This window comes from Rhineura floridana, chromosome 1, assembly GCF_030035675.1.
Source record: "Rhineura floridana isolate rRhiFlo1 chromosome 1, rRhiFlo1.hap2, whole genome shotgun sequence".
NCBI classification, from domain to species: Eukaryota; Metazoa; Chordata; class Lepidosauria; order Squamata; family Rhineuridae; genus Rhineura; species Rhineura floridana.
The window spans coordinates 168,271,822-168,297,521 of record NC_084480.1 but is presented as its reverse complement, the minus strand read 5'-3'; the positions used below and the strand labels follow the sequence as shown (position 1 = coordinate 168,297,521).

Below are 25,700 nucleotides of genomic sequence, written 5' to 3'. Positions count from 1 at the left end.
TGACGTAGTCTCCTTTGTCACCACGTGTCTTTGGGACTCTCTTTGGTTCGTATCTGGATTCTCTGTTGTTCGTATCCCACCGCTACTGCCACCACATGTGATGCGTCCTTCCCTGGCTCTCCCTGTCAGGTTTCTACCTGCGCGTGGCTACTGCCTGTCACTAGGCACCACCAGGGACTCCACCAGTCCGGACCGCTCTCTCTTATGGTTTCTCTCCCCGCTCTACCACAGATCTCAACAGATTCCCCTGCTAGGCAACCACCAGTCACGTCCCAATACTAGTATTCCCAGAGACTCTGAATACTGGTATTGTTATTCTCTTCACCGCTGCCACCATTTGTTACGGTTCCCCTTCAGCCTTGGTCATTACCTTACCCTCCCTTCTGGTCTGTGAAACCCCAGCCAAGGATCAGGCCTTTGGTAAACCAAATTAAGTATTTATTACAGATAACAAAGCTAACAAGATTAACAAGATTTCTTCTTAAGGCACATAAGCATATGGTTTTACTCAATACTAATCCGAACTCCACCTCCCTCCTTCTTCACGCTCTCCTGGCAAACAACTCTCTCAAACCCCACCAAGCAACCCACTCAGTTCTCTTCTCCCCCCCCCAGATTCCACTCTCACTCTTCCTTTTATACACTCAGCCATTTTAAACACTCAGCCAATCATCTCGCATTCTACTGCCCATTCACTCCCCCTCTTTCACTCCACTTACCATGTATCTTCTAAACAACCAACACTTACCATATATACATTAATATAGGAACATCACATGTGACCCCTCCATATAGGCCGCACAGGGCTAATAAACCCCCCATGTGTCCCACCAACTATCGCTCCTATAAATGATGTGTGCTCTATGCACGCATGCCTGACATCAACCAAGATGGCGGTGGGGGCATTAACCCCTGAGGAAAGCTTCTGCCTCCAACTTAGTTGATGGTGGGGGAGGCATCAGCTCTTTATGGAAGTTTCCACTGCCATCTTGGTTAATGGAAGGTATGCACACACAGCACACATTTACAGGAGTGAAAGAGGTAGGTGGGACATGCATGGCCCCCACTGACAATATTGGGGGGAGGTGCCGGGAAACTCCTTCTCCGTGATCTGCGGCAGGGTCAGGAGCTGACGCTGATGTGGATGGCAGAACAAGAGCACTATCCTCCCATCCTAAGGAGGGGCCCCTCCGGGCTGCAGGGGCCCTTGGCCAGGGCCCGACCTGGCCACCCCCGGCACTGGCCCTGCTTCAGAGGATTCTGAACAGCACTGTTCAGGAAACCAGGATTATTTTTTCATGTGCACAGAGCAGCAAGGTCACATCCTTCTCACTATGGGCCTCTTTAGGGCTTTTTGGTTTTGCTGGGGGGAGGGGAGGATTTCTGCCTCCTTTGCCTGCATGTGGTTCCCAGACTGTGTGTCCCACACCATGTCTGTGGATTTGTTGTTGAAGATGGGGGACAGCACATCCATCACATTAAATATTCATACTATACAGCCACGAGAGTGGCTGTATACTATAGCCAGCATGGATTTTTCACATTCCGCAATGTTAAACGGAAAATACCCCCCATGCCATTCTGATGCTTCCCATAAGCTCATTTCAGAACAAAACCTTACAAAATTTATAGTCCTGAACTCAGAAACGCTTGCTTAACAACCCTCTCAATTTTCATGGCGATACACAAAACAGTCAGAGAGAATCGAGAGTTCAAAGTCTAAAGAGAAAGAGAAAAACCTCAGAGCCCTTTTGGACTTTTTTCTCTGAGAGTTCTCATAATCTGTTGAAATTCATTAAAAATCAGCCATGTTCACAGAGTACCTGTAATCCTAATACTGACCTTGCCCCATACTCTGACCTTCATCTGCTGCAGTTTAAAAGTTTAAAAAATGCCTGGCTGATTGTTAATTAATTTAATAAATTTTGGCTGGGACCCAATGATAGCGTGGAGCATGCTCAGTATGAACCAACTGTCAGAGTTCTAAAAGCCTCACAGCTGCTGGGCTTGGCTAATCAGGGGGCCACACCCACACCAGACTTTGATTTCATGTGGACAGTCGTGGCTTCCCTCAAAGAATCCTGGGAAGTGTAGTTTGTGAAGGGTGCTAAGAGACTCCTATTCCCCTGAGAGAATGGTTTAACAGTCAGCCGCTCTGATTGAAGGTCTGTGAGGGGAACAGGGCGTCTCCTAGCAACTCTCAGCACCCTTCACTAACTACACTTCCCAGGATTCTTTGAGAGAAGCCATGACTGTCCAAAGGCCTGGTGTGGATGTGGCCAGGGACAGCTTTGGTTTAAATTTGGGTGGGAGGCTACATGTGTCTGCTGTAGAATAAAAAGGTGGGGGAAAGGCTGAAAAAGAATGATTCTGTTTACAATGTTTTCCTTTTGGAAAGGAAAGGGGCTTCCCTTCTGCCCAGTGCCCACCCACCCAGTCTCCTCCCCTCCCACTCCCTGCCCCTTCCCTGGGTCAGTGTTGGACTACGACCTGGGAGACCAGGGTTCAAATCCCCACACAGCCATGAAGCTGACTGGGTGACCTTGGGCCAGTCACTGCCTCTTAGCCTCAGAGGAAGGCAATGGTGAAATCACCTCTGAATACCATTTACCATGAAAACCCTATTCAAAGGGTCGCAATAGGTGGGGATTGAAGGCAGTCCATTTTCATTTTCAAACATGATTGCATAGAAATAAATCCCACTGAACTCAAAAAATATGCAAATGATCAAACCCACCCTCCCTTCTCCTTCCTCCTGTCTCCTCCTCTTGCCCCTTCCCTCCCCCTTCCTTTGCCCCTCACTCCCCATCCCCTTCCAATCCCCTCTTTCCCCTTCCCCTTCCTCCTCCCCCCCTTCCTCCTCCCCATGGTCAGTTTTACCTATCTTAAACATGATTGCACGGAAGTAAATACCATTGAACTCTATAAGCATGCAAATGATCAAATCTGCCCTCCCCTCCACCTTCCTTTGCTCCCCTCCAATACGCTCCTTCCCACTCCCACTCCTCCTCCCCCATGGTCAGTGTTTCATATCCTAACCAAGATTGCATAGGAGTAAATCCCACTGAAAATAAGCATGCAAATGATCAGACCTGCTTTTCCCCTCTCCTCTCCTCTCCTCTCCTCTCCCTTCCTCCTCCCCTGCCCACTCCATCCCTACCTACCTACCTCCCCCCCCCCCGGTCAGTTTTACCTATCCTAAGCATGATTGCATGGGAGTAAATCGCACTGAATTTAATAAACATGCAAATGATCAAACCTGTCCTTCTCCTCCCCTCCCCATCCTGCCTGCTCCCCTCCCAGTCCTCCCCTCTGCATTTCCTTCCCTCCCTCCTCCTCCTCCTGCCCTCCCCATCCTCTGTGGTCAGTTTCACCTATCCTAAGCATGATTGCACGGGAGTAAATCCCATTGAACTCAATAAGCATGCAAATGATCCATCCATTCTCAGCAAACTTGCACAGGATCCCATTTCTTCCCTCCCGGATTAAAAAGCAGGGAAATTCACTAATAGGCAAAAAACCTTGCGGTTTAAGAACATACCTATAGCCCACAGCTATTCTATCAAACTTTAAAAAGCAGGGAAATTGGGCAGCTATAGTGAATGCACCAGGGGAGCAGGAGACCTGAACTCCTCTCTGAGATATTGGACTGCCCCACAAATTGGTCAAAATGCAAACACCATTTCGGTTGGTCTTTCACAGTCCAATCCACTTCCTGTGTAGCTTGGAAGAATTTGGTAACATGTGCCTCTGAGCATATGGTGAGTGGTGGCAACACCTGCAATCAGCCCAAATAATAGAAAGAAGACATGTGCTGTGCTGATCTTGTTTTAGCAGGGAGGAAGCAAGTTGATATAGTTCAGATGGTCACTTTGAATATGTCTGATTTCCTTTGCAATTTTAGTGAAGTTTCCTAGAGGAAATCATTTTCTTTTGTTTCTATTTCTGTGAATATGTGAAGTACAGCAACTCTTTGCAAAATTTATACTAAAAAAACTCCAAACATAATTGTGGAATAATGGCACTGACTTCTGCAGAATAGTCTCCAGTGGACCTCAGGAGTGTCTCAATTTGCACAAGATAAAACACTGGGAGGTGAAATATATTCTAGCAAAATGCTAGGTGTGCTCTATGTTTTTAATTGACTGTGCCCACCTTGCCTTAAATGAAGTGGTTTAAACATAGCAGGCTGAAAACATGCATCCTCTTTTTTCCAACAGCTAGAGTCACTCCTGAAGTAGCAACATATTGGAATCAGTCTGATTTTTCATCAAACTGCAGGTCCAAATTCCACTGTTAATGCACCCAAAATAGAAATAGAACGTAACCTCCAATATAAAACACAAAAGGCTGTCTTCACCATCATATGACACTGACCAATAAAAAGGCTTTGAAATTAATAAAAATTAATTTGACACAGATTTCTGGGATGAATAATGAGGGAAATAAAATTTTCTAGTGTAGATTCTCTGTAGAAACATTAACAACACAGGAAAGAAACAAAGTAAGAAGAACACCAACAAACATACAAAAATATAATTTTCTATCTTTGGAGATGGCAAGTGTTGCCACCACTCACCATATGCTCAGAGGCACATGTTACCAAATTCTTCCAAGCTACACATGAAGTGGATTGGACTGTGAAAGACCAACCCAAATGGTGTTTGCATTTTGACAACTTTGTAGGGCAGTCCAATATCTCAGAGAGGAGGTCAGGTCTCCTGCTCCCCTGGTGCATTCACTATAGCTGCCCAATTTCCCTGCTTTTTAAAGTTTGATAGAATAGCTGTGGGCTATAGGTACATTCTTAAACCGCAAGGTTTTTTGCCTATTAGTGAATTGATCTTTAATTACATTTTATTGCTTCTTTTATTTCTTATATTGTATTTTATTGCATCACAATTTGAATTTTATGGAAGTTAAGTTGTAATAAAATAAAATGCCATATATAAGAAATAAAAGAAGTTGCATGAGTGTCACTCAAAAGAGAACATGTAAGTGGAAAGGCCCATGTATTTTTGAGGTCAGTTTAATGTGAGGCTTTTTATTTTCAAAGCATGTCTGTTTTACACTGGTATTCCCCATCTCTATGTATGGATGTGAAAGTTGGACTGTGAAAAAATTGGACAAGAGAAAAATCGACTCATTTGAAATGTGGTACTGGAGGAGAGCTTTGCAGATACCATGAACCGTGAAAAAGACAAATAATTTGAACAAATTAAACCAGAATTATCACTAGAAGCTAAAATTATGAAACTGAGGTTTTCATACTTTGGACACAATGAGAAGACATGTTTCACTAGAAATAATGCTGGGGGGAAACAGAAGGGAGTAGAAAACGAGGAAGACCAAACAAGAGATGGATTGATTCCATAAAGGAAGCCACAGACCTGAACTTACAAGATCTGAACACGGTGGTTTATAACAGATGCTACTGGAGGTCACTGATTCATAGGGTCGCCATAAGTTACAAACAACTTGAAGGCACATAACAACAAAGCAAAAGATTCATATTTGGAAGGGGCCCTGGATCTATGGGGGTGCTTCGACTATAGATCTGAAGACCCTTAAAGGTTAGATTGGGACAAAAGGAACACTTGCCAATCTCCATTCTTATACTGGGAAAGAGACAAAAGGGTCTATGTAGGTGGGAAGAGGAGTGGAAAAGCCAGGCATAATGCAGGTCACTGTAAACAATTATCCATGGCCTCTTAGGACCAGCTTAAAACACTTCCCAGGCAGAAGTAAACATCTTGTGTGGCTAGACAAGGGACTACTAGGAATATAACCAACAGCAGTAGTTTCCTGCTCTTCTTCACCCAATTCAAGGATCTTGTTCAACTTTCTTCCTAAGTTAATCTTTCAGACCCATTAATTCAGTGCCACATTCTACTGGCAGTAGTTTGGGCTGACATGAAGGCAAAAGAAGCATTTAAAAGTACTTGCAGAGGGTGGGCACTGGGTTAACTTCAGCGGCATGGTTACCTTCACTTTCACTTCCCTGGGCTCCTCCAAACATTGCAACAGCTTCTGTTCCTCTGTGGACAGCTGCTCAAGGAGCTGCTCTTTGTCTCTCAGATTCAAGGTCAACTCCTCAATCTTCCTACAGAGGAGAAATGTTCTGGTTACCTCGGCTAGAAGCAAGGAAATAGTACTTTGTCCTATACAAGATACATTTGACAAGACTGATTTATATGCGAGCAGTTGGCCATTAATACAGAGACATTAACAACGAGGTAATGACTGCTGTGGCAGTCACCCATCCAGAAGGGCACCTTTCCACCCACAAAACCAACCCACCAACCAACCAAAAACAAACCAGGAGATACTACCTCACCAGCAAATTAACCCCCCTCAAGAAGAAAGATACATCATTTGTGCAGACCTCCTTAGCTTTGAGGAAAACATTCCCTGAATTTCACAGAAGATTTTACATTATGGATGGCAGACACAAACCAAATTAGTGTAACAAAACCCACAGATACATACTTGTCTTTCTCTGCCAAAGTAACACTGTAGGTTTCCAAGAGTGTCTGGCTTTTCCTGATCTCATCCTCTGACTTGGAGAACTTCATCAGCTCCTTGGTGAGTTTCAGACAGCGATGTTTCTCAGCCTCAGCCATAATTGTTATCTTTTCTGCTTTGTCCTTTGCTGACTGGACCTCCTAGAGACAGAACCAGAAATGAAATCAGCTAAAGTCTTCACCACCAGAGCAGTTACAAGGTGGGTATCACTGTCCTTTTGCACAGGGACCTGAAAGAGCATACATCATAGATTTAGAAGTTGTGTCCAAACCGAAGAGATCAGAGCATCTCTCTCAAGCAGAAATCAGAACAAGGTTGGCAAACACTGTAAGTGATTTTACATAAATCACCGTAAGTGATTTTATGTTTTACATCACCCTAAGTGATTTTACATAAATCTATAATGATCAAGCTTTTCCCAGTGTCATTTTAAGTACAGAAGGCATCACACTTTCAGGCCACAAGTGCTTTCTGGAAGCTCACAAATGGGGTAGATGGATATGGAAGCAGCTCAAATTGCTTGTACCACCTTAGGGAAGCCTTTCTTCCACTTTGGGATTTTGAGAATGAAAGCACTAGTAGAATCTACAGTGAATATGCAATATGGAATTTCATTACCATTACTCTATCTATGCTACATCATAGGATTACACCCCTTCAACCCCACTTAAATCAAACTGGAATATCTATCACCTCCCCGATTGTGCACTCACAAACTCTAACGATACATAATCTGCATCCATCATATGCAGTGACCCACTACGGAGAGTGGTCAAAACCTACATATACACCATTCTTTTTTTTTTAATTCATTTTTATTCAATTTTTTCAAAGACAAAACAAAACAAACAAAACAAATTAATAACTATTACAATAAAAACTATTGACTTCCGATTTGTCGTAGATTAGCTATAGGTCTATGATATATAACCAACCTGTCTCTTAATAAAAGTATACAATCACTTCCTCCAGTGTTTATCTTGATTGGTATCAAATCTCATTAACATCATTTTATTCTTTCCCCAAAAAGTCAAAGAGAAGTTACTAATCCTTGAGATATATATCCATCAATTTTTCTCCAAATAAACATGTCAATTAATCTATCTCATCAGGTCTACTAAGTCCAATAATTTCAATAGCTCTTCTCCCATTATCAATATTGATTCCATCTTCCATCTTCCATTTTTGCACACCAAATAATCTTGCTGTCATAATGATTCCGTCTTTGCACACCCAATAATCTTGCTGCCATAGTCATATAATAAGAGTCTGATAGGAATTTCTTTCATCACAAATATTTTGTTGCCATCAATTCTGAATGTGTTACTGAAATGTTGTTGTAAAGTTGTGCCTCTGTTCCTCTTTTTTACAGAATGCACCAGCACATCTCTTATGAGTTTTTCCATTGTCACATATCTGGAATTAATTCTATACGCTTTCTCTATTTCAAGTTCAATCAAATCCTTCCAATCCAGGAATTTTTTTGAGCCATTAATATCTTTATCTCTAATCTCTTCACCAATTCCTTCAGGGACAGCACTAGATTCCAAATAGCAATATTTATTTATAGGATCCATCATAGCCAAAAAATCCAAATCTTTTTCCAGGTCCATATTTAGTAAATCTATTCCAATCTCCAAGTCTTGAGCCTTCTCTATGATCTTTCTTTCATCTTCTTTTTCTTGTCCAGTTATAAAATCCTGAATTTCTTTCATTTCCTGTCTTATTTTGCCAATTTCAATTTTCATCTCTTGCCTAGTCTGTCCCAGCACCTGTTTCATTACCTTGATCTCATTCATTATTTTCTGAAACATATTTAGAGAGAGAAACCCTTCCTGAACATCCAGGGTCTCAGTGACCTTCTTGATTGTCATTCTTCAAACCAAAAGAACAAAACCCCTTCCAATATAGTCACTGTACTCAAGCAAAGAACAGTTTGTTTCTTTTTCCAGTCACCAATGAGTTAATCTTGCAAGCCAGATGACGTCACCCTGTAGACAGCACGAATGGCCTTATCTCTTATATGTCCAAAACAAATTTAGTTCACAGCGTCCAAATGGCTAGTAGCATAAAGAATAAGCAGATTCGCCAAGAAAAAAAAAAGTAGACCAGAAAAATAGTCCCAGACATATAATACACAAATGTCAAATAAATCAGATGTTCTCTTCTAATTAGCAGCCTCTCATCCGTTTATATCTTTAAAATGCTCAATTCCATGCCAGCTTTTTGCAATAAAAACAAAGATAGGCTATTTCGATTTTCTTCCTCCTTAATTCCGTATGTAAAAAAGAAAGTTATAACCCACCCAGGGCTTCTTTGTTGCTAACTCTTTGACAAATCTCTTTTGCAGTGACGATAACAAAATGATTATAATTGACAGGAGGATGCTTGCCTGTTAATTTCCGTTTTTCTTCAAAGAAAAAAAAAACGGCTCGCTTAATCAGTTAGAGCCTGTTAGTATTCCCTGGCTCCGTTCCACATTGATGGCTGCCTTCCTTCATAGGCAGTTCCAATGAATTCCAGTCCAGCAAACAAAAACGAAGCTTTCTGTGGATAATCTCTTCGTTTCTCCCTTACCTGGGAGAAAGTTTTTCCCAGTCAAAAAAAATCTGACTAGTTTTATAACTGAAAAAGCTTCCTCTGAGACGGGAGCTCGTCTCAAAGGCTGCACAGGCGGAGCGATTCCTCCTGGGAAGTCCATATACACCATTCTTTAGTCACCCTCACTGCAAGTACAAGAAAGTAACTGATTTGCATTAAACTCCTACACTACAGCAGATTTCTTTCTTCTCTTACGCAGCATCACGTAATTGAATTAGGGTTAGATAATAAGTTACATGACAATGCAAGGCCACTCACAGAGCTAAAAGAAAACTCACTTTGCTTCTGATGTACACAAATGTATCCCATTCAGAAGATACACACACATACTGAAACAACGTCTGAGGGGACCATAGGGTCATACAGGCAAACCCTACTCATCCCTCATGAACTTGTCTGGCAGATACAGCCAATGATGTGTCTGGCACTATGCACACACTTTTAAACATAAGTGGAACTCTTCTGTTTGAGAGGGGATCCTGATTAGATCAGGATCTTCCTGCATGTGAAGAAGCTCTACATACGTACACTCGTGCATTCTGGTGCATCCTTCTGATGCGCTCTGGATGTGCAACTGGGGGTGGGGCTAGCTCATGCAGGCTCCCTCATCTGTTCTTTAAACACAGGGGTGACATCTAAATCCCCTCCAACAGGAAGATTTCTTGGAGCAATGGCAAACAAAATCTAGGACTCCAGAATCCATAAGGAGGATGCTGCCAAAGATCCATGGAGATGCCACTTCTCACACTTTGATAAGTCAATACTCGATACTAGAATTTAACTTCCTCCTTTATGCTTTAAGATAATAAGGAAATTAATTATTTATTAGGTTTATTAGTCACTTGTAACCCAAAGCAACTTACAACAATGTTAAAAACAAAAACAAATATATCATACTATAAAAAATAAAACAATAGCCCCAAACACCCACAGGAAACTTTTGGCAGCATACTAATAAAGCAATCATTACCCTTCAATTAGACTTCCTAAAAAACCTGTCCAAGAGCTTAGTTAGAGGGAGCCCTCAGCTGACAAAGTGTCAAGGCAAGTTAAGCAGCATAAGAACATAAGAACATAAGAAGAGCCTGCTGGATCAGGCCAGTGGCCCATCTAGTCCAGCATCCTGTTCTCACAGTGGCCAACCAGGTGCCTGGGGGAAGCCCGCAAGCAGGACCCGAGTGCAAGAACACTCTCCCCTCCTGAGGCTTCCGGCAACTGGTTTTCAGAAGCATGCTGCCTCTGACTAGGGTGCCACAGCACAGCCATCATGGCTAGTAGCCATTGATAGCCCTGTCCTCCATGAATTTGTCTAATCTTCTTTTAAAGCCATCCAAGCTGGTGGCCATTACTGCATCTTGTGGGAGCAAATTCCATAGTTTAACTATGCGCTGAGTAAAGAAGTACTTCCTTTTGTCTGTCCTGAATCTTCCAACATTCAGCTTCTTTGAATGTCCACGAGTTCTAGTATTATGAGAGAGGGAGAAGAACTTTTCTCTATCCACTTTCTCAATGCCATGCATAATTTTATACACTTCTATCATGTCTCCTCTGACCCGCCTTTTCTCTAAACTAAGAAGCCCCAAATGCTGCAACCTTTCCTCGTAAGGGAGTCGCTCCATCCCCTTGATCATTCTGGTTGCCCTCTTCTGAACCTTTTCCAACTCTATAATATCCTTTTTGAGATGAGGCGACCAGAATTGTACACAGCATTCCAAATGCGGCCGCACCATAGATTTATACAACGGCATTATGATATCGGCTGTTTTATTTTCAATACCTTTCCTAATTATCGCTAGCATGGAATTTGCCTTTTTCACAGCTGCCGCACACTGGGTCAACATTTTCATTGTGCTGTCCACTACAACCCCGAGGTCTCTCTCCTGGTCGGTCACCGCCAGTTCAGACCCCATGAGCGTATATGTGAAATTAAGATTTTTTGCTCCAATATGCATAATTTTACACTTGTTTATATTGAATTGCATTTGCCATTTTTCCGCCCATTCACTCAGTTTGGAGAGGTCTTTTTGGAGCTCTTCGCAATCCCTTTTTGTTTTAACAACCCTGAACAATTTAGTGTCGTCAGCAAACTTGGCCACTTGACTGCTCACTCCTAATTCTAGGTCATTAATGAACAAGTTGAAAAGTACAGGTCCCAATACCGATCCTTGAGGGACTCCACTTTCTACAGCCCTCCATTGGGAGAACTGTCCGTTTATTCCTACTCTCTGCTTTCTGCTTCTTAACCAATTCCTTATCCACAAGAGGACCTCTCCTCTTATTCCATGACTGCTAAGCTTCCTCAGAAGCCTTTGGTGAGGTACCTTGTCAAACGCTTTTTGAAAGTCTAAGTACACTATGTCCACTGGATCACCTCTATCTATATGCTTGTTGACACTCTCAAAGAATTCTGATAGGTTACTGAGACAGGACTTTCCCTTGCAGAAGCCATGCTGGCTCTGCTTCAGCAAGGCTTGTTCTTCTATGTGCTTAGTTAATCTAGCTTTAATAATACTTTCTACCAGTTTTCCAGGGACAGAAGTTAAGCTAACTGGCCTGTAATTTCCGGGATCCCCTCTGGATCCCTTTTTGAAGATTGGCGTTACATTTGCCACTTTCCAGTCCTCAGGCACGGAGGAGGACCCGAGGGACAAGTTACATATTTTAGTTAGCAGATCAGCAATTTCACCTTTGAGTTCTTTGAGAACTCTCGGGTGGATGCCATCCGGGCCCGGTGATTTGTCAGTTTTTATACTGTCCATTAAGCTTAGAACTTCCTCTCTCGTTACCACTATTTGTCTCAGTTCCTCAGAATCCCTTCCTGCAAATGTTAGTTCAGGTTCAGGGATCTGCCCTATATCTTCCACTGTGAAGACAGATGCAAAGAATTCATTTAGCTTCTCTGCAATCTCCTTATCGTTCTTTAGTACACCTTTGACTCCCTTATCATCCAAGGGTCCAATTGTCTCCCTAGATGGTCTCCTGCTTTGAATGTATTTATAGAATTTTTTGTTGTTGGTTTTTATGTTCTTAGTAATGTGCTCCTCAAATTCTTTTTTAGCATCCCTTATTGTCTTCTTGCATTTCTTTTGCCAGAGTTTGTGTTCTTTTTTATTTTCTTCATTCGGACAAGACTTCCATTTTCTGAAGGAAGACTTTTTGCCTCTAAGAGCTTCCTTGACTTTGCTCGTTAACCATGCTGGCATCTTCTTGGCCCTGGCGGTACCTTTTCTGATCTGCGGTATGCACTCCAGTTGAGCTTCTAATATAGTGTTTTTAAACAACTTCCAAGCATTTTCGAGTGATGTGACCCTCTGGACTTTGTTTTTCAGCTTTCTTTTTACCAATCCCCTCATTTTTGTGAAGTTTCCTCTTTTGAAGTCAAATGTGACCGTGTTGGATTTTCTTGGCAATTGGCCAGTTACATGTATGTTTAATTTAATAGCACTGTGGTCACTGCTCCCAATCGGTTCAACAACACTTACATCTCGCACCAGGTCCCGGTCCCCACTGAGGATTAAGTCCAGGGTTGCCGTCCCTCTGGTCGGTTCCATGACCAACTGGTCTAGGGAATAGTCATTTAGAATATCTAGAAACTTTGCTTCTTTGTCATGACTGGAACACATATGCGGCCAGTCTATGTCCGGGTAGTTGAAGTCACCCATTACTACCACATTTCCTAGTTTGGATGCTTCCTCAATTTCATATCTCATCTCAAGGTCTCCCTGAGCATTTTGATCAGGGGAACGATAGATCGTTCCCAGTATTAAGTCCCTCCTGGGGCATGGTATCACCACCCACAACGATTCTGTGGAGGAGTCTGCCTCTTTGGGGGTTTTGAGCTTGCTGGATTCAATGCCTTCTTTCACGTATAGAGCGACTCCGCCACCAATACGTCCTTCCCTGTCCTTCCGATATAGTTTATATCCAGGGATAACCGTATCCCACTGGTTTTCTCCATTCCACCAGGTCTCCGTTATGCTCACTATATCAATGCTCTCCTCTAAGACCAAGCACTCCAGTTCTCCCATCTTGGTTCGGAGGCTCCTAGCATTAGCGTACAGGCACTTGTAAGCAGTGTCTCTCTTCAAGTGTCTTTGGCACTTGTGGTTAGGCCTGTGGTAATTTTGCTCTTCTGAATTTATATCCTGTCCCCCTGCTCTCACAATGCCTACTTCTAGGCCTACCCCTTTTAAAATTTCATCATTTCTTTGGTTTTTATCCTAGGGGGGAGGTTTATTCCAAACCGGACCTTTCTCAGCTCCTGTCGGGTTTCCCCCCTCAGTCAGTTTAAAAGCTGCTCTGCTACCTTTTTAATTTTAAGTGCCAGCAGTCTGGTTCCATTCTGGTTCAAGTTGAGCCCGTCCCTTTTGTACAGGCCCGGCTTGTCCCAAAATGTTCCCCAGTGCCTAACAAATCCAAACCCTTCCACCCGACACCATCGTCTCATCCACGCATTGAGACTGCGAAGCTGGGCCTGTCTGGCTGGTCCTGCGTGTGGAACCGGTAGCATTTCAGAGAAAGCCACCTTGGAGGTCCTGGCTTTCAGCATCCTACCTAGCAACCTAAATTTTGCTTCCAGGACCTCATGGCTGCATTTCCCCATGTCGTTGGTGCCAACGTGCACCACGACCACTGACTCCTTCCCAGCACTGTCTACCAAACTAACTAAACTACGGGTGATATCCGCAACCTTCGCACCAGGCAGGCAAAACACCTTGCGGTCTACACGCCCATCACACACCCCACTGTCTATGTTCCTAATGATCGAATCACCCACTACAAGGATCCCTCCACCCCCTGGAGATATATCCTCGGCACGAGAGGATAGCTGCTCATCCCCCAAGGAATGGGTCCCTTCTAAGGGATCGTTTCCCTCTTCCTCAGCTGGATGCTCTCCTTCCCCGAGACCATCGTTCTCCATGATAGCAGGAGAGCTATCATCCTTGGAGTGGGACACAGCTATAACGTCCCTGAAGGCCTCCTCCACACACCTCTCTGCCTCTCTCAGCTTTTCCAGGTCTGCCACCTTGGCCTCAAGGAAATGAAGTCGTTCCCGGAGAGCCAGGAGCTCATTGCACCGAGAGCACACCCACGACTTCTGTCCAACAGGCAGATAGGTGTACATGCTGCAGGCGGTGCAAAACACTGGAAAGCCCCCACACCCCTGCTGGCTTCTTACCTGCATAGTTTTGTTTAAGGTTTATTACGTCAATGGGTTGGAGGCTGCGGTTTAGTTGAGGTCAGGGAACAGACGGGCAGAGTAGGGGGCCCTGGCCTCCTCGCCCTGCTGCCGAACTCGCTCTGCTTCTTAACTCACCTTGACGCTTAGTCAGCTGGGGCTCCCTCTAGCTCATGGAGCTGGTTCAGCAGTAGGGTGAGGAGGCCAGGGCACCGCATCCTGCCCGTCTGTTTCCAGATCTCAACAAAACCTAAGCTTCCAATAAATTAGCTTAATAAACTACAAAAACAATTGTGCAGGTAGGAAGCCAGCAGGTGGGGGGGGGGCTTTCAAGGGTTTTGTACTGTCTGTAACAAGGTACCTAACCAAAGTCTCCACAGACAGATATCCCTTTCTTTTAATCCATGAATGATGATACTGCCAAGCAGAGCTATGAAGAAATCACGTCAGACTTGGAAGCTCTGGGAAGGAAACTCAAGGACTTTGGTGCCCAGATAGTTTTATCGTCCATTCTTCCAGTAGGAGCGGAAGGGAAAGAAAAATACTCCGGGTGAATGACTGGCTATGAAAGTGGTGCTCATGCAAGAGATTTGGATTCTGGGACCATGGGCTATGCTTTCTAGAAGATGGACTGCTGGCAAGTGTTGGGTTGCACCTCACAAGGACTGGGAAGAAAGTGTTTGGCCACAGCATGGACAAAGTCGTCAGGAGAGCTGTAAATGGAATCCTAAGGGGGAGGGAGACGTAAATAAGTGCCAGATGACCGGAGGAGGGCTAATGTTGTCCCAGTCTTCAAAAAGGGCAAAAAGGAGGAGCCTGGGAACTACAGACCAGTCAGCCTGACATCAATCCCTGGGGAAATCTGGGAGCAGATTATATAGGGGTCAGTCTGTTAGCACATTGAAAACAATGCAGTGATTACTAGAAGCCAACATGGATTTATCAAGAACAAATCCTGCCAGACTAATCTTATCTCATTTTTTGGTCAGGTAACTTCCCTTGTAGACTGTGGAATCTTTTGACAACTTGGCAGTAATGACAAAGTGCCCCATTCAATATTCTGATTAGCAAACTAGCTGAATGTGGGCTAGATGGAACAACTATCAGGTGGATCCACAGTTTATTTATTTATTTATCTATTGCACTTGTATACCGCCCCATAGCCGAAGCTCTCTGGGCGGTTTACAGCAACCAAAAACATTAAAACAAATATGCAATTTAAAACACATATTTTAAAAATAACTTAAAACACAATTTAAAATTTTAAAACAATATAAAACAATTTAAAACACATGCTAAAATGCCTGGGAGAAGAGGAAAGTCTTGACCTGGCGCCGAAAAGATAACAAGTGTTGGCGCCAGGTGCACCTCGTCAGAAACATAATTCCATGTTTTGGGGGCCACCACTGAGAAGGCCCTCTCCCTTGTTGCCACCCTCCGAGCTTCCCTTGGAGTAGGCACCCGGAGGAGGGCCTTTGATTTTGAATGTAGTGTACGGGTGGATTCGTATCAAGAGAGGCCTTCCATCACGTATTGTGGTCCCAAGCCGTGTAAACTTAATTTAGTTTTAATATGTTGTAATTGCTTTTAGTTTTCTTATTCTTTTACATTGTTGTTGTATTTTACTATGGAATTTTTGTATATTTTTGCACTTTGTTGTACACTGCCCAGAGAGCTATGCTAGTCGGGCGGTATAAAAATCTAATAAATAAATAAAATAAAATAAATTATAGCTCAAACCCAGCACCTTGAATCGAGCTCGGAAACATATAAGCAGCCAATGCAAGCAGGACAGAATCGGTTTTATATGTTCGGACCGTCTGGTCCCTGTTACCAATCTGGCCGCTGCATTTTCCACAAGCTGCAGTTTCCGAACTGTCTTCAAAGGCAGCCCCACGTAGACTGCATTGCAGTAATCTAATTTGGAGGTTACCAGAGCATGGACAACTGAAGCCAGGTTATCCCTGTCCAGATAGGGACGTAGTTGGGCCACCAACCGAAGTTGGTAGAAGGCACTCCGTGCCACTGAGGCTACCTGAGTCTCAAGTGACAGAGATGGTTCTAGGAGAACCCCCAAGCTACGAACCTGCTCCTTCAGGGGGAGTGCAACCCCATCCAAGACAGGTTGGACATCCACCATCTGGTCAGAAGAACCACCCACTAGCAACATCTCAGTCTTGTCTGGATTGAGCCTCAGTTTATTAGCCCTCATCCAGTCCATTGTCGCAGCCAGGCACCGGTTCAGCACATTGACAGCCTCACCTGAAGAAGATGAATAGGAGAAATAGAGCTACGTGTCATCAGCATACTGATGGCAACGCACTCCAAAGCTCCGGATGACCGCACCCAATGGTTTCATGTAGATGTTGAACATCATGGGGGACAGAACTGACCCCTGTGGAACCCCATACTGGAGAGTCCAGGGTGCTGAGCAATGTTCCCCACCTTCTGGAGGCAACCTTCCAAATAGGAGTGGAACCACTGCAATGCAGTACCTCCCACTCCCAACTCAGCTAGTCTCCCCAGAAGGATACCATGGTCGATGGTATCGAAAGCTGCTGAGAGATTAAGGAGAATCAACAGAGTCACACTCCCCGTCTCTCTCCCGACAAAGGTCATCATACAGGGTGACCAAGGCTGTTTCCGTGCCAAAACCAGGCCTGAAACCCGACTGAAATGGATCCAGATAATTGGTCTCATCCAAGAGTGTCTGGAGCTGGCCTGCAACCACTGCAACCACAGGACCTTGCCCAGGAATGGAACATTTGCTACCAACCTATAGTTATTAAGATTTTCTGGGTCCAGGGAGGGCATCTTCAGGAGTGGTCTCACTACTGCCTCTTTCAGGCAGCCAGGGACCACCCCCTCTCGCAGAGAGGCATTAATCACTTCCCTGGCCCAGCCGGCTGTTCCATCCCTGCTAGCTTTTATTAGCCAAGAAGGGCAAGGATCCAGCACAGAAGTGGTTGCACAAACCTGTCCAAGCACCTTGTTCACGTCCTCAAGCTGCATCAGCTGAAACTCATCCAAGAAATCGGGACAAGGCTGTGCTCTGGATACCTCGCTTGATTCACCTGCTATAACACTGGAGTCTAAGTCCTGGCGGATGCGAAAGATTTTATCCTGGAAGTGCCTAGCAAATTCATTACAGCGGGCCTCAGATGGTTCTATCCTGTCCCTGGGGCCAGAGTGTAATAGCCCCCGGACAATTCTGAAGAGCTCCACTGGGCGGCAGATTGATGATTTGATAGTGGCAGCAAAATATTGTTTTTTTGCTGCCCTCACTGCCCCTAAATACAGCTTACCATAGGCACTTACCAGTGTATAATTACATCCACCAGGAGTTCGTCTCCATCTGCACTCAAGCCGCCTCCGATATTGTTTCATTGCTCTCAGCTCTGGGGTATACCATGGAGCCGTACGAGCTCTACACAGGGGAGGGCGCTCAGGAGCAATCATGTCAACCGCCCGGGTCATTTCTGTATTCCACAGTTCAACCAGGGTTTCGACAGGAGCGCCAGCCCTATCAGCCGGAAAACTCCCCAGAGCCCTTTGGAAACCATCCGGATCCATTAGTCTCTGGGGGCGGACCAACTTAATAGGTCCCCCATCCTTGCAGAGGGGAAAAGCCACTGTAAGTCTAAACTTCAGCAAGCAGTGATCTGTCCATGACAGAGGGACTGATGTAAGGCCCCCCACATTCAGATCACCAACTCCATGTCCAGATGCAAAAACCAAATCTAGAGTATGCCCTGCTACATGTGTCGGGCCAATGGCATATTGGGACAGTCCCATGGTTGTCATGGAGACCATGAAATCCTGAGCCGCCCCGGATAAGGTGGCCTCAGCATGGATGTTGACATCCCCCAGAACCAACAGTCTGGGGATCTCAACAGTACAACCGAGACCACCTCCGTCAGCTCAGCTAGGGAGTCTGCTGGTCAGCGGGGTGGGTGGTACACCAACAAAATTCCCAGTCTGTCCCGCTGACCCAACATAAGGTGCAAACACTCCAGACCACTAGTCACATGAACAGAGGAAGATGGAGCTCCTATAGACCACAGCAACCCCCCCTCCCCGACCCTCAGGTCTACCCTGATGCTGGACCAGGTACCCTGGTGGACATAGCTGGGAGAGACTGACTCCCCCCTGCTCACCCACCCAGGTCTCGGTTATACATGCCAGATCGGCTGCCTCATCCACAATTAAATCGTGAATGAGGGAGATCTTATTATGCACCGATCTGGCATTTAGCAGCAGCATCCGGAGGCCTGAGAGCTGGCTGATAGGGCAACCAACGAACCTGCGGGTGTGGGGAGGACTGGAACAAGGCACAGCCATTAACTGCCTGGGCCACGTTCCCCTTACCTGGCAAGTCCTCCTCACAACACCATATCCCCCTCTACCCATCACTACACTAATTGGGGGGCCCTCAAATCTCCCCACTTGGCTCCGAGTCCTCTCTCCCAGGCACATGACTCAAGACCCAGAAAAAGGCAGACAAAGCAGGAGCCACCTCAGCCAGCCGGCTTATGTATCCCCTCCAGAGAAGGGACAGGTGGAAGAAATCAGCCACAGCTGGCTGAGTACCTGGGGCCTGGTCCTGCAAGGCGTGACACCTGCCGAGCAGAAGTCCAACAGGGAGAGGGTGGTGGTAGCCGAGCAGCAGCAGCAAGCAGGCAGGCAGCAGCAAATGGCTCTCTTTCCCTGGACAGTGGTGTTCCCCTTCCTCCTGCAGGCACTGGCTACACAATCGTACTCAAAGAGTGCTTATCACTAGTTCCTTCTCAAACTGGGGGGAGGTAGCAAGTGGAGTACCACAGGGCTTAGTCCTGGGCCCAGTGCCCTTCAACATTTTTATTAATGACTTCAATGAGGCGGTGCAGGGAACGCTTAACAAATTTACAGATGCTACAAAATTGGGAGGGATAGCTAATACCTTGGAAGACAGAAACAAAATTCAAAGGGATCTTGATAGGCTGGAGCATTGGGCTGAAAACAACAGAATGAAATTTAACAGGGATAAGTGCAAGGTTCTACACTTAGGAAAAAGAAACCAAATGCAGTTAGGATCTTGGAATTGTTGTTGATCACAAGCTAAATATGAGTCAACAGTGCGATGTGGCTGCAAAAAAGGCAAATGCTATTTTAGGCTGCATTAACAGAAGTATAGTTTCCAAATCGCGTGAAGTATCAGTTCCCCTCTATTTAGCACTGGTTAGGCCTCATCTTGAGTACTGCATCCAATTCTGGTCTCTGCACTTCAAGAAGGATGCAGACAAACTGGAACAGGTTCAGAGGAGGGCAACAAGGATGATCAGGAAACTGGAAACAAAGCCCTATGAGGAGAGACTGAAAGAACTGGGCATGTTTAGCCTGGAGAAGAGAAGACTGAGGGGAGATATGATAGCACTGTTCAAGTACTTGAAAGGTTGCCACACAGAGGAGGGTCGGGATCTCTTCTCAATTGTCCCAGAGTGCAGGACACAGAATAATGGGCTCAAGTTGCAAGAAGCCAGATTTCGACTGGACATCAGGAAAAGCTTTCTAACTGTTAGAGTGGTATGACAATGGAATCAATTACCTAGGGAGGTGGTGGGCTCTCCAACACTGGAGGCCTTCAAGAGACAGCTGTACAGCCATCTATCGGGAATGCTTTAATTTGGATTCCTGCGTTGAGCAGGGGGTTGGACACAATGGCCTTATGGGCCCCTTCCAACTCTATGATTTTGTAATTCTATGAGTACACTTAGCAATCACTGAACAAGAGGAGAGGAAAGTAGAAAGTAGGAATAAATGGACAGTTCTCTCAATTTCTTCTCTCATATAAAGTGGAGTTCTCCAAGGATCAGTACTGAGACCTGCTTTTTAACTTTTTCATAAATAATCTAGAGTTAGGGGTGAGCAGTGAGGCGGGCAAGTTTGCTGATGATACTAAATTGTTCAGGGTTGTGTAAACATAAAGGGATTGCGAAGAGCCCCAAAAGGACCTCTCTAAACTGAGTGAATGGGCAGTAACATGGCAAATGCAATTCAATGTAAACAAGTGTAAAGTTATCCATATTGGAGCAAGAAATCTTAATTTCACATATACATTCATGGGGTTTGAACCGGTGGAGACTGATCAGGAATGAGACCTTGGGGTCGTAGTGGATACCTCAATGAAGATGTTGACCCATGCAGTATCTGTGAAAAAGGCAATTTCCATACCAGGGATCATTAGGAAAATTACTGAAAATAATACTGCCGATATTGTAATGCTGTTATATAAATCTATGGTTTGGCTGCATTTGAAATATTGTATATAGTTCTGGTTGCCTCACCTAAAAAACGATATTGTAGAGCTGAAAAGGGTTCAGAAAAGGGCAACCAAAATGATCAAGGGGATGAAGTGACTCCCCTATGAGGAAAGATTGCGGCACTTGGGGTTTTTTATAGTTTAGAGAAAAGGTAAGATGTGACATAATGGAAGTGTATAAAATTATGCATAGCATGGAGAAAGTGGATAGAGAAAAGCTTTTCTCCCTCCCTCATAACACTAGAACTCATGGACATCCATTGAAGCTCAATGTTGGAAGATTCAGGATAGACAAAAGAAAGTACTTCTTCATACATCACAGAGTTAAACTATGGAATTTGCTCCCACAAGAGGCACTAATGGCCACAAACCTGGATTAGTCAAAAAGAGGATTAGTCAAATTCATGGAGGAAAAGGCCAGCAATGGCTACTAGTCATGATGGCTATGCTCTGCCTCCATAGGTGGGGGCAGTATGCTTCCAAATACCAGTTGCTGGAAACCACAGGAGGAGAGAGTGCTCTTTGCACTCAGGTTCTGTTTGTGGGTTTCCCATGGGCAATTGGTTGGTCACTGTGAGAGAACAGGACTAGATGGGCCATTGGCCTGATCCAGCAGGCTCTTCTTATGTTCTTAGTTTGCCAGATTCAGACAAAGCATGCTGCAAGGCAACTTTGCAAGCTAATTCTCTTTAATTACAGGACCTGAGTGGCCATCAAAACAGAGCTCTTTATAAGGTTTAAGCTTTTTGAAATTTAGTAAGCCAAACTTTCCTTAATTGTTTAAAGCAAAACTAAGGTATTGCAGAGACACCTCAAAGGAGGCAATTACCTCAAATTTTAAGATCAAAGAAGAAAGCCAAAGACTTAAATTTGCTGTTCAAACTTGGCATGGAGCTATCTTTTTTTTTTTAGTTCTCAGTTGGAATTGTAGTGTGGATCAATGTGAACATTAATACATATATCCCCTAGTTTTCTTAGCTTTAGGCGACAAGCAAGTGGCGATAACAAGTAGTAAGGCTTCCAAGACGAGGAAAGAAGCCATTTTGGCAGGTGTGGAGCAATCATTCCCTCCGTTTGTTCCAGGACCCCGCCATTGTTTCCCACTAGAATTGTCAGCAAAGCCCAGCTATTCCTGCTTCCTAGTCAGTGAATTTCCTCACCTCTTGAAGCAGATGGATTTTCTTCTCCAGGATCTCACAGGCATGTTCATTCTGTTGCTGGTGACAGATCTCATCTTGATTCTGACTATCCAGGTTTCCAGCTGCTGCCCTGAAATTCATAGTACTAGCTGATAAGAAAGAAAAAGGGCACCCCTGATGCATAGCACAAAGTATGTAAGGTTATGTATTAAACAGTGACACTAATGTTAACAAGAAAGAGAGGTTCAGCGGTAGAAGGACTGATTGGCCTACAGAAAGACCATATCATATCCTGATATCTTCAGCTAAACAGGTTTCATGCAGCAGGACTGAGAAAGGCCTCTGCCTGAAACCCCGGAAAGCAAGTGCTAATCAGATCAGACAGCAATAGGTGAGATGGATAGGCCGGCACAAGGGACTTCATGTACTCAAAGGGAGAGATCAGTTACAAGGGACAAATGTAAGCAAATATATTTGCATGTACTTCAGCTCTCTACACCAGAAATGAGGAACCTGTGGCTCTCCAGATGATACTAGAATACAATTTTCATCATTCCTGACCTTTGGCCATGCTGTCTGCTGGGAGCTGGAGTCCAACCACACCTGGAGGGCCACAGGTTCTCCATCTCTACTCTCTAGTCATGTGTAGGTTCATTCTACCCAGAAGTATCTAAGGGAGATTTTGCACATTTGTGTTTTTTGAGAAAGAATGTATTTTTAAAACAAACAAACAATTGTTTCATCATATGAGAGTACATTTATGAAAACATCAACTGTGGAAGAACTTACAGCCCAACCCTAACCATTAATAAACAGAAGAAAATTCCATTTATTTTACTGAGATTTATTTCCACTGAAACCTAAAGCAAGTTTACTTAGAAAAGGACCCACCCATCAAGTTCAATGTAGTAATGTCACCAAAAATTGTAAAAACCTAGTTTGGAACACAGACATTCCTAATTTGTAATGCTTGGAAGAAATGACTAAATCTGAATCTAATCCATAGTTCTTCTGTAGCTTGGAACAGAAAACATACTTTTGCACAGAAAATGGTTTTCAACTTAAGCCTATTTAGTCAAACTCCAGAACACTAATTGCTACTCACACAGAGCAAAGCAAACATCCCTAAAGCAATTTTTTGGGGCTTGAGGGACCAGTGGGCAAGCTCAGTGATCCTCCCAAGCCTCAGGAAAAGAGAAGCAGTACAGTCCCAGAGTTTGTTTGTTCCACCCAATGACAAAATCAAAGGCTTTTAGAACAGGCCCTGGTAGTTAACCCCAGAGATTTTGTTTCCTTGATCCCTTTAGCTTACAGCAGGACATTAAAGACAAACAACTTTTTTCCAGATGTCTTGGGATTCAGCACAAATTGCAACATTTGCACTGAATACCTGAGGCATCTAGGAGGGACTTGTGACGTTCCCACCTTTGGCTCCACCTGTCAGGTTCCCACCTGCTTGTGGCTACCGCCTTTCACTAGGCACCACCTCAGGACACCACCAGTCAGGATCGTCGTTTTCATTTTTTTCTCACTCCGCTCTAGCACAGATCTCTCAAGATCCCACTGCTAGGCAGCTGTGATGTCCTTCCCTGGCACCACCTGTGAAGCTCTCACTTGTGGCTACCAGCAGACAGGAACGTCAGGTTTTCTTCTTACCCTTTACAGCTCTAGCACAGTTCTCAGAAGATCCCCCTGCTAGGCCTTACTACCCAACACTCTGTATCTCTTATAACCTTTAGACTGTGTCTTAGTCTCTGCCAGGCTCTCTCAATACCTTGTGTCTATGGGTATAGGTAATTCCCAACCCCCCCCCCTGCAGCCTCTTGCACTGAAGCTTACAGCCCTGGGTTTCTCTGTGGTACTGGATACAATATCTTTTCCTCCGATCCGCTGCTGCCACCGTTCGATGCAATTACTTTTCAGCCTTGGTTACTTCGCTATTCCCCCTGGTATGTGTATCCCAGCTGAAGGAATCAGGCTTTTATTTAACCAAGAAATACTTATTAAGAATTAGAAATAACAAGATTACTTAATTACTTTGTTGACAAGCTTATGGTTTCATATATGTTCTGTTATGTACTTGACTTCTTACTAATTGCCTCAGAACTCCGACTCACTCTCAACACCACCACCAACCTCCAAACACCACCAAAACCTCTCTTTCACCTCTCTCAACCTCTCTCAACCTCCAACATCCACCACCCTGATTCAACTGTCATTCTTCCATTTATACTCCCAGCCATTCAAACACTCAGCCAATCATCCAGCATTCTACTGCTCATGTACTCCCCCCTCCTCTTTCACTCCACTTACCATATGTCTTCTATATAAACAGCACTTACCATATTTACAATATAAGCAGGAACATCACAGCAGCAGCACCAGCCACTCCCTGTAAACAATACTGCTAGAGACTTTGCCTTAGTCTCCCTATGGCTTGTTACTTTGTGTCTGGGTGCCCTTGCTGTCCACAACCCCCCTCTGTATCTTTGTCTATAAAGCATACAATCCTGGGTTGCTCTGGATACTTGACAATGTTACAATTTCTTCCTTCACTGCTGCCACCATTAGATACAGTTTCACTTCAGCCTTGAAAATTACCCTGCCCTCCCTTCTGGTCTGTGTATTCCCAGCCAAGGATCAGGCTTTTGGTAAACCAATAAAAGTATTTATTTGATAACACCAGGAAATAACAAGATTACTTTAGGAATGTTTAACAAGCGTATGGTTTCATATAGTGTCACTCTTATGTTTCCAGTTATATATATTCTGTCCAAATATCAGCCTAATAGAATCCAAACCTCCCTCAGAACTCTGTCAACTCAATCCCAACTGCCTCCCACTTCAACTCCTTTCCAACCACTCTCCTCTCAACTCCCCCCCAAACAGAACGGTCATCCTCTCATTTATACCTTCAGCCATTCAAAACACACAGCCAATCATCATCCAACATTCTCCCACATTCTAGCCCATGCTCTCCCCCCTCTTACTCAATTTACTTACCACATATCCCTATATATGTATTTTAATCTTTTTGTACACCGCCCAGAGAGCTATTCGCTATGGGCGGTTTAAAAATGAAACAAATAAAATAAAAATAAATAAAAATAAATATAAACCCGTACTTACCATATTTACAGTTTTTAACATATAAGGACATCACAGGACTCTTTACTGGTTAGCTCTATGTGAGCACTAACTGATGTCTTGGGCTAAAAACAGATTTAGGTTAAAGAGCAAGAAACTCTTTTCTGAAGTAAGTGTGTACAGGATTATCTTAGTATATATAAGAATTAGTGTAGTGTAGTAGAGAGAATTTACTGGTCCCTCCTATTCATCAGTCTGCATGTGCATTCCATTCCTGAGTGTGGGATATGTGCGCACCCATCTCTCTGCAGACCCACCTCTACCATCACTTACCAAGCTGTGTCCAAACTTTGCTGCTTTTCCTGGAGCTCTTGCTTTAGGCTTTCTACTTCCACCTTCAGCTCGATGTTCTGAAAGGTACAAACAGGCATGGATGATCATAACCCAATCTGCAGAACTCCCCTGCACTGATATTCAAATCCTGAAGTGGATTTGCCTCCTTTTGATTTCAAATGCTGAGGTAGCTGGGTAAGTGATGGGACCACACAATGAAACTGCCATGAGCTTTTTCATTTTTTATTTTTTTAAGAAAAGGTGGTATATAAACATAAGTTAAATAAAAACAGGTGTGACCACAATCTCCATTAAGCTATCACTGCTCTGCTCTCAACAACCCTGCCCACCATGAGTCAATAGAGCCAGCAGCAAGGACAGGACTGCGCACGTGTACCCTCCAGATTCAGCTGTTAAGGGTTAATTCCTCTCACACACTAAAGCACCTCCTCGAGGGCCATCCTTGAGAGTTATCTGTTTTGATTAAGCACCGCCATCTTACAACGGATGTCTATATCTGCCATCTTAGTGATATAAG

The 25,700-nt window shown here is 44.2% G+C and overlaps 1 protein-coding gene across 3 annotated transcripts in view; it reads right to left on the bottom strand.

The window, feature by feature from the left end:
- Window positions 1-25,700, bottom strand: part of LOC133364404 (myomegalin-like) — a 164,637-nt gene that overhangs the window by 107,641 nt on the left and 31,296 nt on the right. For all 3 annotated transcript variants that reach the window (XM_061584874.1, XM_061584884.1, XM_061584912.1), the window contains 4 exons: window positions 25,163-25,239; window positions 21,764-21,872; window positions 6,490-6,665; window positions 5,986-6,103 (listed from right to left, as the gene is read on the bottom strand). In XM_061584874.1, coding sequence (XP_061440858.1) covers window positions 5,986-6,103; window positions 6,490-6,665; window positions 21,764-21,872; window positions 25,163-25,239 — 480 coding nt within the window. The remainder of the gene's footprint in view (window positions 1-5,985; window positions 6,104-6,489; window positions 6,666-21,763; window positions 21,873-25,162; window positions 25,240-25,700) is intronic.